General features: G+C 35.3%; 3 protein-coding genes across 5 annotated transcripts in view; 1 reads left to right on the plus strand and 2 right to left on the minus strand.

Moving 5' to 3' along the window:
- ppef2a (protein phosphatase with EF-hand domain 2a) overlaps nucleotides 1–7,210 on the minus strand; it is a 16,183-nt gene extending 8,973 nt beyond the window's left edge. The window contains exons 1-10 of one of the 2 annotated variants that reach the window (XM_016501092.1): nucleotides 6,882–7,210; nucleotides 5,694–5,753; nucleotides 5,289–5,466; nucleotides 4,698–4,825; nucleotides 4,175–4,229; nucleotides 3,903–4,078; nucleotides 3,693–3,807; nucleotides 3,570–3,616; nucleotides 3,295–3,461; nucleotides 1,562–1,598 (exon numbers count right to left, since the gene is read on the minus strand). In XM_016501092.1, coding sequence (XP_016356578.1) covers nucleotides 1,562–1,598; nucleotides 3,295–3,461; nucleotides 3,570–3,616; nucleotides 3,693–3,807; nucleotides 3,903–4,078; nucleotides 4,175–4,229; nucleotides 4,698–4,825; nucleotides 5,289–5,325 — 762 coding nt within the window. In that variant the 5' untranslated portion in view covers nucleotides 5,326–5,466; nucleotides 5,694–5,753; nucleotides 6,882–7,210. Of the gene's footprint in view, nucleotides 1–1,561; nucleotides 1,599–3,294; nucleotides 3,462–3,569; nucleotides 3,617–3,692; nucleotides 3,808–3,902; nucleotides 4,079–4,174; nucleotides 4,230–4,317; nucleotides 4,398–4,697; nucleotides 4,826–5,288; nucleotides 5,467–5,693; nucleotides 5,754–6,881 lie in introns of those variants that run through there. The other variant, XM_016501093.1, reaches the window with a different exon arrangement.
- Nucleotides 4,777–12,623, plus strand: part of LOC107699747 (flavin reductase (NADPH)-like) — a 13,286-nt gene continuing 5,439 nt past the window's right edge. For both annotated transcript variants that reach the window (XM_016501096.1, XM_016501097.1), the window contains exon 1: nucleotides 4,777–4,850. The gene's annotated coding sequence lies outside the window, so the exon portion shown is untranslated. The remainder of the gene's footprint in view (nucleotides 4,851–12,623) is intronic.
- LOC107699746 (N-acylethanolamine-hydrolyzing acid amidase-like) overlaps nucleotides 7,482–12,623 on the minus strand; it is a 5,534-nt gene continuing 392 nt past the window's right edge. The window contains exons 2-11 of the mRNA XM_016501094.1: nucleotides 11,947–12,111; nucleotides 11,723–11,846; nucleotides 11,544–11,634; nucleotides 11,394–11,470; nucleotides 11,083–11,255; nucleotides 10,867–10,929; nucleotides 10,695–10,761; nucleotides 10,417–10,445; nucleotides 8,610–8,676; nucleotides 7,482–8,031 (exon numbers count right to left, since the gene is read on the minus strand). Of these exons, the coding sequence (XP_016356580.1) occupies nucleotides 8,020–8,031; nucleotides 8,610–8,676; nucleotides 10,417–10,445; nucleotides 10,695–10,761; nucleotides 10,867–10,929; nucleotides 11,083–11,255; nucleotides 11,394–11,470; nucleotides 11,544–11,634; nucleotides 11,723–11,846; nucleotides 11,947–12,111 (868 nt within the window). The 3' untranslated portion in view covers nucleotides 7,482–8,019. The remainder of the gene's footprint in view (nucleotides 8,032–8,609; nucleotides 8,677–10,416; nucleotides 10,446–10,694; nucleotides 10,762–10,866; nucleotides 10,930–11,082; nucleotides 11,256–11,393; nucleotides 11,471–11,543; nucleotides 11,635–11,722; nucleotides 11,847–11,946; nucleotides 12,112–12,623) is intronic.

Genomic DNA, 12,623 nt, shown 5'->3' on the forward strand with positions numbered 1-12,623 from the left:
AATGATCTTTAAAAAAGCATCATATGACCCCTTTAACAAAAGCTATTCTCAATGCCATTGACCCTAAATCTGCCAAAACCAACCCTTGACTAGTAAAGATCATACCATTGTCCTATTGCGTAACCTGCAATTTTCGGGATCACTTTGCTTAAAACCTTTATATATAATGCATTATAATAGTAGTTTTATGCCTCATAATGTACCTTGTAATTAGGCCTGGGCGATAAAACGGTATCGATATTTATCGACGGTACACCCTCTTCGATAACGATATGGCGAGATGCGGTGATGATGATGTAAGTGCCGTTGTTGCATTTTAATGTTTTATAAGTCTAGCGCACGAGACACGCAGTTGCTGCGTTATTCATTCAAAATATTAGAGAAATATAGTAGCTCAATGCCTAGAAGATCTTGATTAGGTTAAAACTGAAACCAAGCCATTCACACAGAACGCATGACAGTTATTTCCTTTGCGTTGGCAATTTAATGCGCTGCATTATTTTACTCGTTGCACCCTCCTGTGGCTTCGGGAAACAAGCCAAAAGTTTCCTTCAGACCTATTTAATCTGCATATAAAACATTAGAAATTAGATATTTGTTTAATTTTTATTTTGTGTTTGACCGTTAAAACAAAATATATTTGTTGTTTGTCTCAATAAATTGGGTTAATTTAAAAATACAGTGGTTAAATTAAACGTTTTTTTCTATTGCTCTTTGTTTTAAAAAAGGTTATAAAAAATGTCAATAATTATCGATACCGAACGATATGAAGCATTATATCGTTGATAAATTTTTTAGCTATATCGCCCAGCCCTACTTGTAATGCATGATTGTATCTCATGAATAATTTGATACAACAGTGATAATACATTATAATACTTACTGTATCTATTCAATGGTACAGCTTTAGAAAGTATAATGCATTAAAACACATTATACTAGACAAACAAACCTTTAAATATTATAAAGCATTTTAATTTTGGTTACAATTATTTATGAAAAGATATAATGCATACAACATACATTATGAATACCTTTATAATGCATTATAAAGGCTTTAAGTAGTGTTTCCAACGTCAAACAAAAGTTTATTCATTTACCAGCTAGTTAACAGCCACAACTTCTTTAAAATGCTAATATAAATATATTATCTTTCCAATGTTAAAAACGAATTCATCCATATATTCACTTTCCTACTAAGGTGTCATATATGTAGTCAAAGGTTTGTTCGTTTACCATCTAGTTAGTTAACAGCCACCAGTGACAGAGTACAGAAAGTCTTGAAGCCTGCTTGTTGTAATCCTCTTACCGAAGACTGGCCCACATTCTGTGAAAATAACTGCAGGATAACTGACCAGAGTTTCCCCTTTTAAACTGTAAGTCTAAGCAGGCCACTTGCTGTTAATATGTGCTGTTCTTGGAAAGACAGTGTCAGGATATCCCTTACTGTTTCATAATGGAGATAAACAGCTAACACCATATGGTAAACAAACTCTTAGGAACAGGAAGCTGAGGAATTACAGTGCACAGACATTAGGTGTAGGCCTAAACAATGACCTACCTTGTATTTGTTCAGTACTTCTTTGGTGAAGCCATACCTTCGAAGAGAAAATGACATGTTTTCACAAAAACAAAAATCCAAAGTGCCATAAGATTTTTCTTGTAGAAAAGGGAAAAAGACCATTTGATTTGACCATTTAAGTTGATGGCACTGAGAGATTCAGATGAAACACAGTCTTTATAGTTCTGAAGTTATTAGTAAAAGTGTAAATTATCGCATTATAGAGCCACAAAAATTAGTACACTGCCTCATCTAGACCAGTGGTTCTCAGCCTTTTTGACTCCAAGGACATCCTCCTATTTGAAGGCCATCCTTTCTGTACCTCTAGTACTTCTGTTGTACACTGTACAAAAAGATTTTTTGAAGTTGTAAATAAGGTAAATAAAGATTACTGGAGTATGTTTTACATTAAAATACTATTACAATGTGATATTTGCAGTTTCTTTGTAATCAATTGTTAAATTTACTAGCAATTTCTAAGTGAAAATTGTTTCTACACGAAATTATTATTTTTTCAGTGTAATACATTTTTTTTTTTTTATCTCAGTTTAATGTTGCACATTATAAAAAAATAAACCTTTATTGAGACCACTCTGGAAATACTCACCCACACATCGTTCCAAACCTGTAAGACCTTCGTTCATCTTCGGAACACAAATTAAGATATTTTTGATGAAATCTGAGAGCTTTCTGACCCTGCATAGACAGCAGTGTAACTGAAATGTTCCCAGGCCCAGAAACATGGTAAGGACATCGATAAAACAGTCCATGTAACATCAGCGATTCAAACGTAATTTTACAAAGCTGTGAGAATACTTTTTGCGTGCTAAGAAACAAAAATAATGACTTTATTCAACAATTCTTCTCCAAATTATGTCTTCTGCCATTATCAAGAGTACACGTAAACAATGCATGCTGCTGACGTAGAACACACATTCTTTACATTCAGAGGAAAGCACGCAAATGCACCATGGTACTCTCCATAATGGTGCCCTAGGTTGACGTGAAGGAGAAGAACTGTTGAATAAAGTCGTAATTTTTGTTTTCTTTGCGCACAAAAAGTATTCTTGTAGCTTCCTAAAATTGCGGTTGAACCACTGATGTCACATGGACTATTTTACCGAAGTCCTTGCTATGTTTCTGGGCCTGGGAACATTTCAGTTATGTTGCTGTCTATGCAGGGTCAGAAAGCTCACGGATTTCTTCAAAAAATATCTTAATCTGTGTTCCAAAGATGAACGAAGGTCTTATGGATTTGGAACGACATGAGGGTGAGTAATTAATGACAGAATTTTCATTTTTGGGTGAACTAACCCTTTAAACCCCCTTGTGGTTAAGAACCACTGCTATAGACACCATTATTTAAGTGGCTTATTTGAGACTATTTAGTAATTCAGAAGCAATTCCCAAGAGTGTCTATAAAACATGCATGTGTGAAAAAATAATACTATGATACTTGGATTTCCAGCGATATCGTTGACTATCGTCGACTGCAAAGATAATATTAAACTGAACTGAGCTGGATGATGACATCACTGAATTCAATGATGAACTGCCTTTAACTGAAAATTGTGTGTTTACTATTGTCCTTTTTTATTAATGACACACTATTTTCCTATTTAATACTGTAAAGCTGCTTTGACACAATCTGTATTGTTAAAAGTGCTATATAAATAAATGTGACTTATATAGTGTGTGTTAGTAAATACATGTGTTTAGCACATTTCCATTACCTCAAATTAATGATGTGATCTTCATGGTTTCCTCGATTAAGATAAACATTTCCAGGAAACACAAGCAGAAAAGCAAACAATATGAGCAGAATCTCCATGGAGTCTTTGCCTCGGTCCACATAGTCTCCATTGAAAACATAGGGTTTCTCCAATGACGGCATTCCATTCTGGCAAAATAAATAGAGCCCAAATCCATAGGAATAGATATACTTAAAGACATGCTTTATCAGGTTAAGACAATCTTGTAGCTGAGTGTAAAATAATTTAATACATACCTTGTAAAATATTAGTAGCAAGTCTTCTAATTGTCCATGTAAATCACCTGTAATAAAGTTCATTTAGAAGTGGCATCGAATAGTATTATAATAAAAAACTTGAAATGTGTCGGCAACTCTCACCACAAATGGTTATTTCTTTGCTATGGCATGTAGAGACTCGGTTGATATTTGGCAACACTCTGAGCAACTTCCATGTTTCCAGAAGAAGCTGAAGAACGTAACGAGAGTGAAGCTGCTGCTTGGAGAAACCAGAAGTGTACATGGTTATAGACACCGAGCGTTATCTGACTATCATGAAACATATTTAATGCATCCTCATGGAGCACCTACTTGTTTGTTTTTAAAGGCCTCTACAAGATCAGCAGCCTGATCCATATCTAAAGGAAAGGTTAGCCGTGGACCAGAGTAGATGTCTGGCACATCGATATTGGTGTAGCTGAAGTATCTCTCCCACTCTGCATCTCTGCAAACCTCGTTTTCTCTGAAGATATGTGAGATCAGATTTCCTACATGGTAGAACATATATGATGTGTTTAGCATGGATAAATTCCAGGGGAAAACTATAAATATGTTACGTGTTTATATACAACAGCTTCTTTTACGTTCACTGCTTGATGGAGTGAAGTTATCCATCAGGTAACCAAGAAAATTGTATAACTGTGTGAGAAAGTGAGAAAATAAATGTCACGTAGTTGTTCGCAGTTTTCAGAGTTAAATTAAGTAGACTATCAATTCATTCACTCACCTATTCATTTGTTCATTTTTTTTATCACTCTTAAACCTGCTAGTTTGCACGTTTTGGATAGTTTTTACATCATTCTTTGCTACGCGGAAGTATACTATTTGAATGTGCGTGACTTCCGATTCATTAGCAGCTACAGAAGATTGTCAAAGTGCAGTTAAAGTAAAACGATTTGTGCTACAAACCAATGTGTTTATGATTATGATAATTAATTAAAATAATATGAGAAAAAAACACCAGTTTGCAATATTAAGCAGCAAAATGGACTGTTTTTGTACAGGTATAATAACTGGAAGCAGGATACCGGAAGCCGCGCACATTCAAGTTGCAAATGGCTGCGCCCGTTCTTACGTTAAAAATAGTGTGGAGAATGGATTTCTTACTTTGATCTGGTCTTGTAGGTCTGCGTACTCCATGGACTGGAAGATGTTCCAGGTGTATCTGCGTCTCATTTCCATGCGAGCCGCATACTGTCGGTACCAGCGCTGGATCAGCACCGCAGCCTTCATTGCTTTCAAGAGAACACGACGAGTGAGGTCAGACTCAGAAATAAATAGGCTATAATTCAACAGATTTGCTCTAAATGCAATAGTTTTTGTGTCGGGCTTCTAGAATTACACCCAATTTAGCATCATTTGAGAGATTATTATTTATACACTGAAAAAAAGTTGGTGTAGGATTAGTTTGTAATATTTTTTGCTAGTAAATTTCACAAATAATTACAAAGGAGCAGCTGTTAATCCATTGAATTAAACGTGGAATTTAAGTAAATTAAGTAAAAATACTTAAACAGTAGGTTACTTTCTTGTGAAACATACTCCAATAATGTTTCTTTTATACACTACAACTTAGACAAGTAATTTTTTTATAGTGAAGGCCTATTGAAAGTCTTATAACTCTGTGTATAGTAGCCTATGTAATACCCAACAATAGTCAAATAGACATCATGGTCATAAAAGATGAATTTTTCTTACTTATGGCTGCTGCAGACAGGCATGAAAAAGAAGACATGTTGAGAATGTAAATGAGGTACTTATATATTGACACTACACAGAAATAGACAACCGTGTTCTAATTCAATAGCTGCGAGAGATAAGGTTTTACACAAGCTTTGCTGGACTGGTAAAAACTCACCTGGGATGACATTTCCATCTGTTTTAAGAAGAGAATTCATTTAGGTCAAGTTATATTCAAGCTAAATAGTCTTGGAATAAACAGAACTCGCTCGTACAGTATATATCATTATTTGAATGACTCTAGCCATTCATATTATTGTTATTGAAAACATTTTACATTACATTACATTTACATTTAGTCATTTAGCAGACGCTTTTATCCAAAGCGACTTACAAATGAGGACATATTTTTGAGGATTTTACCTTTATCAAATTTTCTATTGAATTCACTGGTTTTTGTGACACCACACCCCATGGCTTCTCCTGAAGGTAGAAAATATGAAAGTCAGTATAACAAGCACTTTTATTAAGCACTTGTATGAAACAATGATTTATATTTTTATATGTTTATTTGATACAAATCACATTACAAAATAATGTGGATTGGATTTGTTAAATGGTTAAGAAACCATTGTACCACTATAAAAAAAATGTAATTAAAAAACAACCACAAAAAACACTTAATTCAGTAATACACAATTTACACAATACATTATTTATATTATTCATTAAATACAAAAATTTAGACCAACAGACGTACTCTAGTAAATCATATTACTGTACTGTACAATATTTTCAAGCTTTTGACAACAGGCTACACTAACTGTCATGTTGTTGCACACGTTAATGAGATCCAGAGAGCGAGTTAATCTGGGTTCATTGCTCTCTTGCGCTGGCCTCAATCCTCCTTATAGAGCAGACGACGTCAACACGCACCTGTGCTCTGTGAAAGCCCACAAGCTTCAAACCCTCAGTGATGGCCCTGCTTCACTATAAACCAGCTTCTGTTATTCATTAAAATAGTTAACATTTGAGTATCTATCTCACAATTTTAAAAAACATCAAGAGTCAGAGATGAATGGGGGGTATTTTAAGGTATTTGTATTTTTTTGAGGAAATACTGAATAACTGCGGATTATGGACTATGGATTTATAGACTTATTTGTAAGGAAGGTTATTCATTAGCTCACCAGACATCACAATAATTTAGTGTAGTGTAACAGACATGCTCGTTCTGAGGTTAAACCTCTTAAAAGGGCTGTTGATAAAAGCTCATGCGACGTGCACTTTGAATCTTGCTCACAGTAAAATTAAGACTGCTACTATCAAAAATAGTCTATGAATTCTACAAATAATAAGACATGATATTTATAACATAATTTAACCCATACTAAATCCTGCCTATTTAAAAAAAAAAAATGGTTTAAGATTTCACACCAGTATATCACCATTAATTTAGTTTTAGTATTTGGTACCTTTCTATGTATTTCTTTTGAATTGAATGATAATATGAAGGGCTGTGTAAATCATGTCAGCAAAACAGTGTCCTTAAAACTCCAAGTCATAAGAGGTTGCAGCCAGAGATGATAAATCATGGTAGGTAAAACTCACCTGGTGCGTTTCTCTTTTAATCAAGGAAATCCCAGAAGCTTTATTTCCGTCACATTAACATGTCAACCAAAGGATTGTATCTGCATTCTGTACCCCATCGGTGCTTGAGTTAGTCAATGCGAAGAGTAGAAATGCAAAAAAATCAGCTTGTAAGGACACAAAGAAAGTATAGTCACATGCTCCCCCATGTCCCCCGAGAAACCTTCAATGTCCTGTGCAAAAATCCACTATTTTCATTCAAAAATAAGAGAAGACCTTGTGTCAAACTCCCGAGGCCTTCAGTAGGTATGTTTGTTTGTCTGCGTCTTAACAGTCTTCATCTGTGTAGCTGAATTAAGTGAACAAGCTCTGAAGGGATTAAGGGTAATAGCTTGATGCGACTTGACTGGACTTTTGTACAGGAAATGGCACTTTCCTAAAGGAAGTAGGTTGTTGCTGTGTAAAGTATAGCATGTAATAAATCCAAAATAATGCATTACACAAAAATAAATAATTTGAGGTGAGAGCATTTCTTGTTATGATGTGCACAAGATCCAGAAAGCCCTCAATGATTACAATTAACAATTATTTTAATATTGTATTCAGTTCAATTCAGTACAGTCAGTTCAATCGTGTATTACATGTAGAAGAGAGAGAATCCATCATATATGTTTTTAATGTGTAAATATATATCATAATAATCGTTCAGTAATGCATGCAGTATTATAAAGGCGCTCCGCACCGTGCCTAACAATGCCCCTTAGCTCTTACAAATTCACTGTACACCACAGCTTCTTGGGGCTTGCTTTAATATATTACAGAAGTATACATTTGTGTGTTGACAAAATAGAGCAAAAGCAGCCAATATTATTTCTAGTAATATTAAGTCACTTAATATTAACTTATTATTTATTAAAGTTATTAAAATCAGTTATACATTTGCAGTTATGCTGATATTGGTAATTATTTTAATGATTCTTTCCAAATATAGCTATTCAAGTCATCAATTAAAAAATCAAGTATTTTCCCTACTGAAACAGGATATAGGCTTTATCACAATATCTTGCAGCCCTACTTTAGAAGCAGGAGTTGTTGGGTAGTTCAGAACTAAGCTGTGTGAAAATTATGGCTGAGCTGGTCAAGGGAACGAGTCATTCCATCACATACAGATCTGTAAACAGAAAAGAAAGACCATTAACTGTAGAAAATCTGAAAAAATGTCAGTAAGACAGAACAGTCACAGTTCCATCACTAATGATTGCAAGAAACAGAAGTTTCCAAAGCATAGAAAAGACATGCGACCTAGTTATTCACACCAATTCATGTGATGCTCCTTGCAAAAGCTGACAGACTGATGTCAACTGAGTATTGCGAAATTCCCTTAATGTCAAAATAATATCAGAGAAGCCATAGCAACCTCTTACATTATGACAGAAATGTTGTTTCATCCAACAAAATCACTTATATTACCAAACCAGCCAACTGGACATCATGAAAGCATACCACATAACATGACGGTGGTAACATATGTAAAATCAATCTTAAGCAGCATATGTTTAATGAAAATATGTTTAAAGGGGTCATATGATGCTTTTTTAAAGATCATTATTTTGTGTAAAAAGCCAAACAAAGTAGTTTCGCTTTCACAACGAAACACAGCCCGACCACATGTGACGACCCCGGGCTGGACTCCGCTTCGTCCACGGAAATATGTTTTAAAAATCATGTAGTGTTATGGTTTGTTCTTACATCTCTGACAACTGTTGTGTACTTCTCAGGAGTGGCGGCACTCATGACGGCTGTATAAACAGTGATCCTGGAAGGAAGATCATACTCGCATTAAAAAGCTTTATTACAGAATGTGACCTTAAGACACACCTCTTTAACTAACACTTATACAGTGGGGAGATACAGTCCCCTCCACTAATATTGGCACCCTTGGTAAATATGAGCAAAGGCGGCTGTGAAAATAAATCTTCATTGTTTATCCTTTTGATCTTTCATTCAAAAAAATTCACAAAATTCTAACCTATCACTGAAGTAATAAATGTTTTAGCACACCAGGGTGACTAGGAGCATGAAATTGTCCAGCCATGACTTCCTGTTCCACAGGATTATAAATAGGAGGAACACAAAGGCCAAATTCCCCTATGTTGTTGAGCTTCGCAAAATAGAAAGTGGCTGTAAAAAAGAGCTAAAGCATTGAAAATCCACATTTCCACCATCAGAGCAACAATTAAGGGGTTCCAATCAACTAAAGATGTTACAAATCTGCCTGGAAGAGGACGTGTGTCTATATCGTCCTAATACATGCTGAGGAGGAGAGCTCGAGTTGCCAAAGACTCTCCAAGGATCACAGCTGGAGAATTGCAGAGATTAGTTGAGTCTTAAGGTCAAAAAGCCTTGTTTGGGAGGGTTTCAAAAAAGTTCTCCTCACTCATCCAAAAACAAACTCCATATTCAGTTGTCAGACATGACTTCAAATGGCACTGGATTCTATGGTCAGATGAAAAAAAAAAAAAGAGCTTTTTGGCAGCAAACCCACCAGATAGGTTTAGTACTGTACAAACAGGGATAAAAAGCATCCCATGCCCACGGTTAAATATACTGCTGGATCTTTAATGTTGTGGGCCTGTTTTTCTGCCAGAGGTCCTGGACATCTTATTTAGATGCATGGCATCATGGATTCTATCAAATACCAACAGATAAAAAATCTAAACCTGACTACCTCTGTTAAAAATCTTATAATGGGCCATGGTTGGATCTTCCATCAGGACAATTATCCAAACCAAACATCAAAATCAACACAAAAATGGGTCACTGAGCACAAAATGAAGCTTTGGCATGGCCGTCGCAGTCCTCTGACCTGAACCCTATAGAAAATGAGTGGGGTGAACTGAAGAGAAGCATATTTCAAATTTTTGAGGGCATTTTGGTGGCAATGGTTCTCCTTCTTCTCTGCATTTCTGCTCTATTCTAGCTTGTTTCCAAATCTATCTTTCTTGTAAATCTGCAATTATAGATTATTAATATTGTTGGCTCTGGGATTAATTGCTTTTGTCCCTTTATGGAGATTGTTTTAGGAAAAGTGTCTGCTAAATGAATGTCGTCATCATATGGTTACAAAGAACCCACCAGTACCACTTGGCAATATATCAACTTTGACAAGCAATGGTAAGTTAGTAAAGCTAGATGAGTTGAGAATCAGTGTTGAGTTGTTGGGCACCAGACATGAAAGAGGGTGAGAGTTCAACAGAGATCAATGCTTGGACTGTTCTAATTTACAGCTGAGTGGCTTAAACAATGAGTGTCTGTTAAGTTGTACGTGTGAATAGGCAGAAGCTTCACATGACTGGTTTCTGCAGACTCTCCAGGAAATTCCTAAATTCGGCATTGCATTGTTAGATTCTAATATTATAACCTCCATGAGGAGGAAGTGTTGTTATGTTTGTACTACGTGTTACCACATACGAGAAATGAGCACTCTACATGAGGCCATTACACAACCATAAAATATCATGTGATAGGTGAAATGCTGCGTTACTTTCCTCCTTACCTATTACATACTGGGTCCATGGATAAAACCTGTAACAATGAAAAAGAAATTATCACTTAACACATCAGTCAATAAATTATGTAATAGGATTGCATGCTTTCACAAACACAAGGGAAGTCTCATTAAAGTTTCATCTTTTTTAATATCTAAATCCAGAAATTACTATGATAATAACAAACAAGAACACATTTTGTAGTACATTATTAACAATGTAGGACAGAAATAAATGCCACAACCTATGACAATAATAGGCAGCCAAAATGGATTTATTCATTTACCTGATACAGAGAATCCATACTAATATGGTTTTGACCAGTGGCATTCAGTGCTTTCATGGCCACATATCTGAAACAAGACCAGGAAATGTGAAAAGCAATCCCTAAATTTTTCGGTTAAATAATCACACATTTGTGCTTTCATGTTATTGATAAAAATGTATTGTCTGCTTGCCTTCGGTCGTCTCGTTTAGGGGCGGGTAGCCAGTGGTCATAATTGGTTTCAACTCTATACCAGCTATAATAAGCAACAGTAAAAATCAGAGGCTTAGTAATGTAAAAACCTTAAGGAAAACACTAGTATTATATGAATGAGAGCCTAATGTTGCACTGGCATCGCTTTGTCTTTCATTTTAATTTATGTAATTAAAAATTGATGGTTGGTGCTTACTATCCATTAAGTGGATCAAGAGGCCAGATGTCAGCTGATCCGCTCCGGTCTCTGGTTATGACCACACCCTCACCAGCATGAACACCACCCAAAATGTAATAAACATCTGTAATGATCGGCACCTTGGCCAGTCTCAATATTGCATCCTGGAAATCCACAGCTGCTTCAAGAGTCTAAAGAAATCAAAAATATACAGATTTATTCAATGCAAAAGTCTCTTAACAGTCAAAGAGTTATTTTTGCACCAGTAAGTAAATGTATTTTGAAATACTGAATTATATTTAGAATGTTATATACATTTGTTCTCTCACCTCTCGCACTAGCCAGCTAACTGGAGAACTTTTTAATAAAACTGCTGAAATGACATTCTCCCACCAATGTCCCTTATCTGTAGAAATATAGATATAAATTAAAACCCCACAAAATTCACTAGACCATGTCTTTTTAAAAAATCAACCTACTGCGTTCGTTGCCAGACACTGTAAACTTGTTGGGGCTCTGTCCTGTCCACAGCCCAACATAACCAGCAAAAGTGGTTCCTCTGTATGCCACCTGGAGAGAAACGACTTGCAGATTCAAGAGTATAATATAATATAATGTAATATAATATAATACAATGTAATATATAATTTAATAATACCTTTCCATTTTTAATAAAAAGTACATCTAGAGTAAGATTTCTGAGCACATCGTGGGGATAATCCAGGTTTCTGCCATGGTATATATTGCCCTTTGTATCCTGAGTTACAATACTGGTGCAAAAGCTATTAAAAAAAAGCAAAGCAGCCACAATTAATGTTGAAAAAAAAGTTGACAACTAAAACACTTCAAGAGAGCTACTGAACCAAAAAGTTAAGTACTTACGCAGATACTTCATAGGCAAAGTTCAACAGCACAATATCTGCAATGTCAGTGCCATAGAAGGATGCCATGCCCTGTATTTCTCCAGCATACGGCTGTGGGATGTATTTCTCCAGAGCGTTCACTATCGGTTTAACTGCATCATGAACCCATTTGGGAACAGTTGAGCTGCAAAAGAGGGTTTGTAAGACATAAATGTGGATCTAGGGTGATGACAAACAAAATTTACAAAGTTAAAGAACATGGTAATACTTTAGTATAGGGACTAATTCTCACTATATTAACTAGGCTAGTTGCTTATTAGCATGCCTATTATTAACATATTGGCTGTTTATTAGTACTTATAAAGCACATATTCTTCATGACCATATTCTACATCCCTAATCCTACCCAATACCTAAACTTAATAACTACCGTACTAATTATTACTAACAAATTAGAAGTTTATTCAGGCGAGAATTGGACTTTAAAATAATATGTGACTGAATATTTCATTAAAAAATAGAGGGGAATGTCAGCAGCGCTTTATTTTTTATCACTTGCATTTTAATGCGTTGCAAACTTACGTATTTGGTGACATTCTGTGATATTTGATTACAAATTCTGTAAATTTTTTAAACTTGTCAGCTAGGTAAAATGATTTAATGGCTAAACTGGTTCTGGTCAAAATTGCAGGAATG

Source organism: Sinocyclocheilus anshuiensis, unplaced genomic scaffold (genome assembly GCF_001515605.1).
Source record: "Sinocyclocheilus anshuiensis isolate Anshui unplaced genomic scaffold, SAMN03320099.WGS_v1.1 scaffold278, whole genome shotgun sequence".
Taxonomy (NCBI): Eukaryota; Metazoa; Chordata; class Actinopteri; order Cypriniformes; family Cyprinidae; genus Sinocyclocheilus; species Sinocyclocheilus anshuiensis.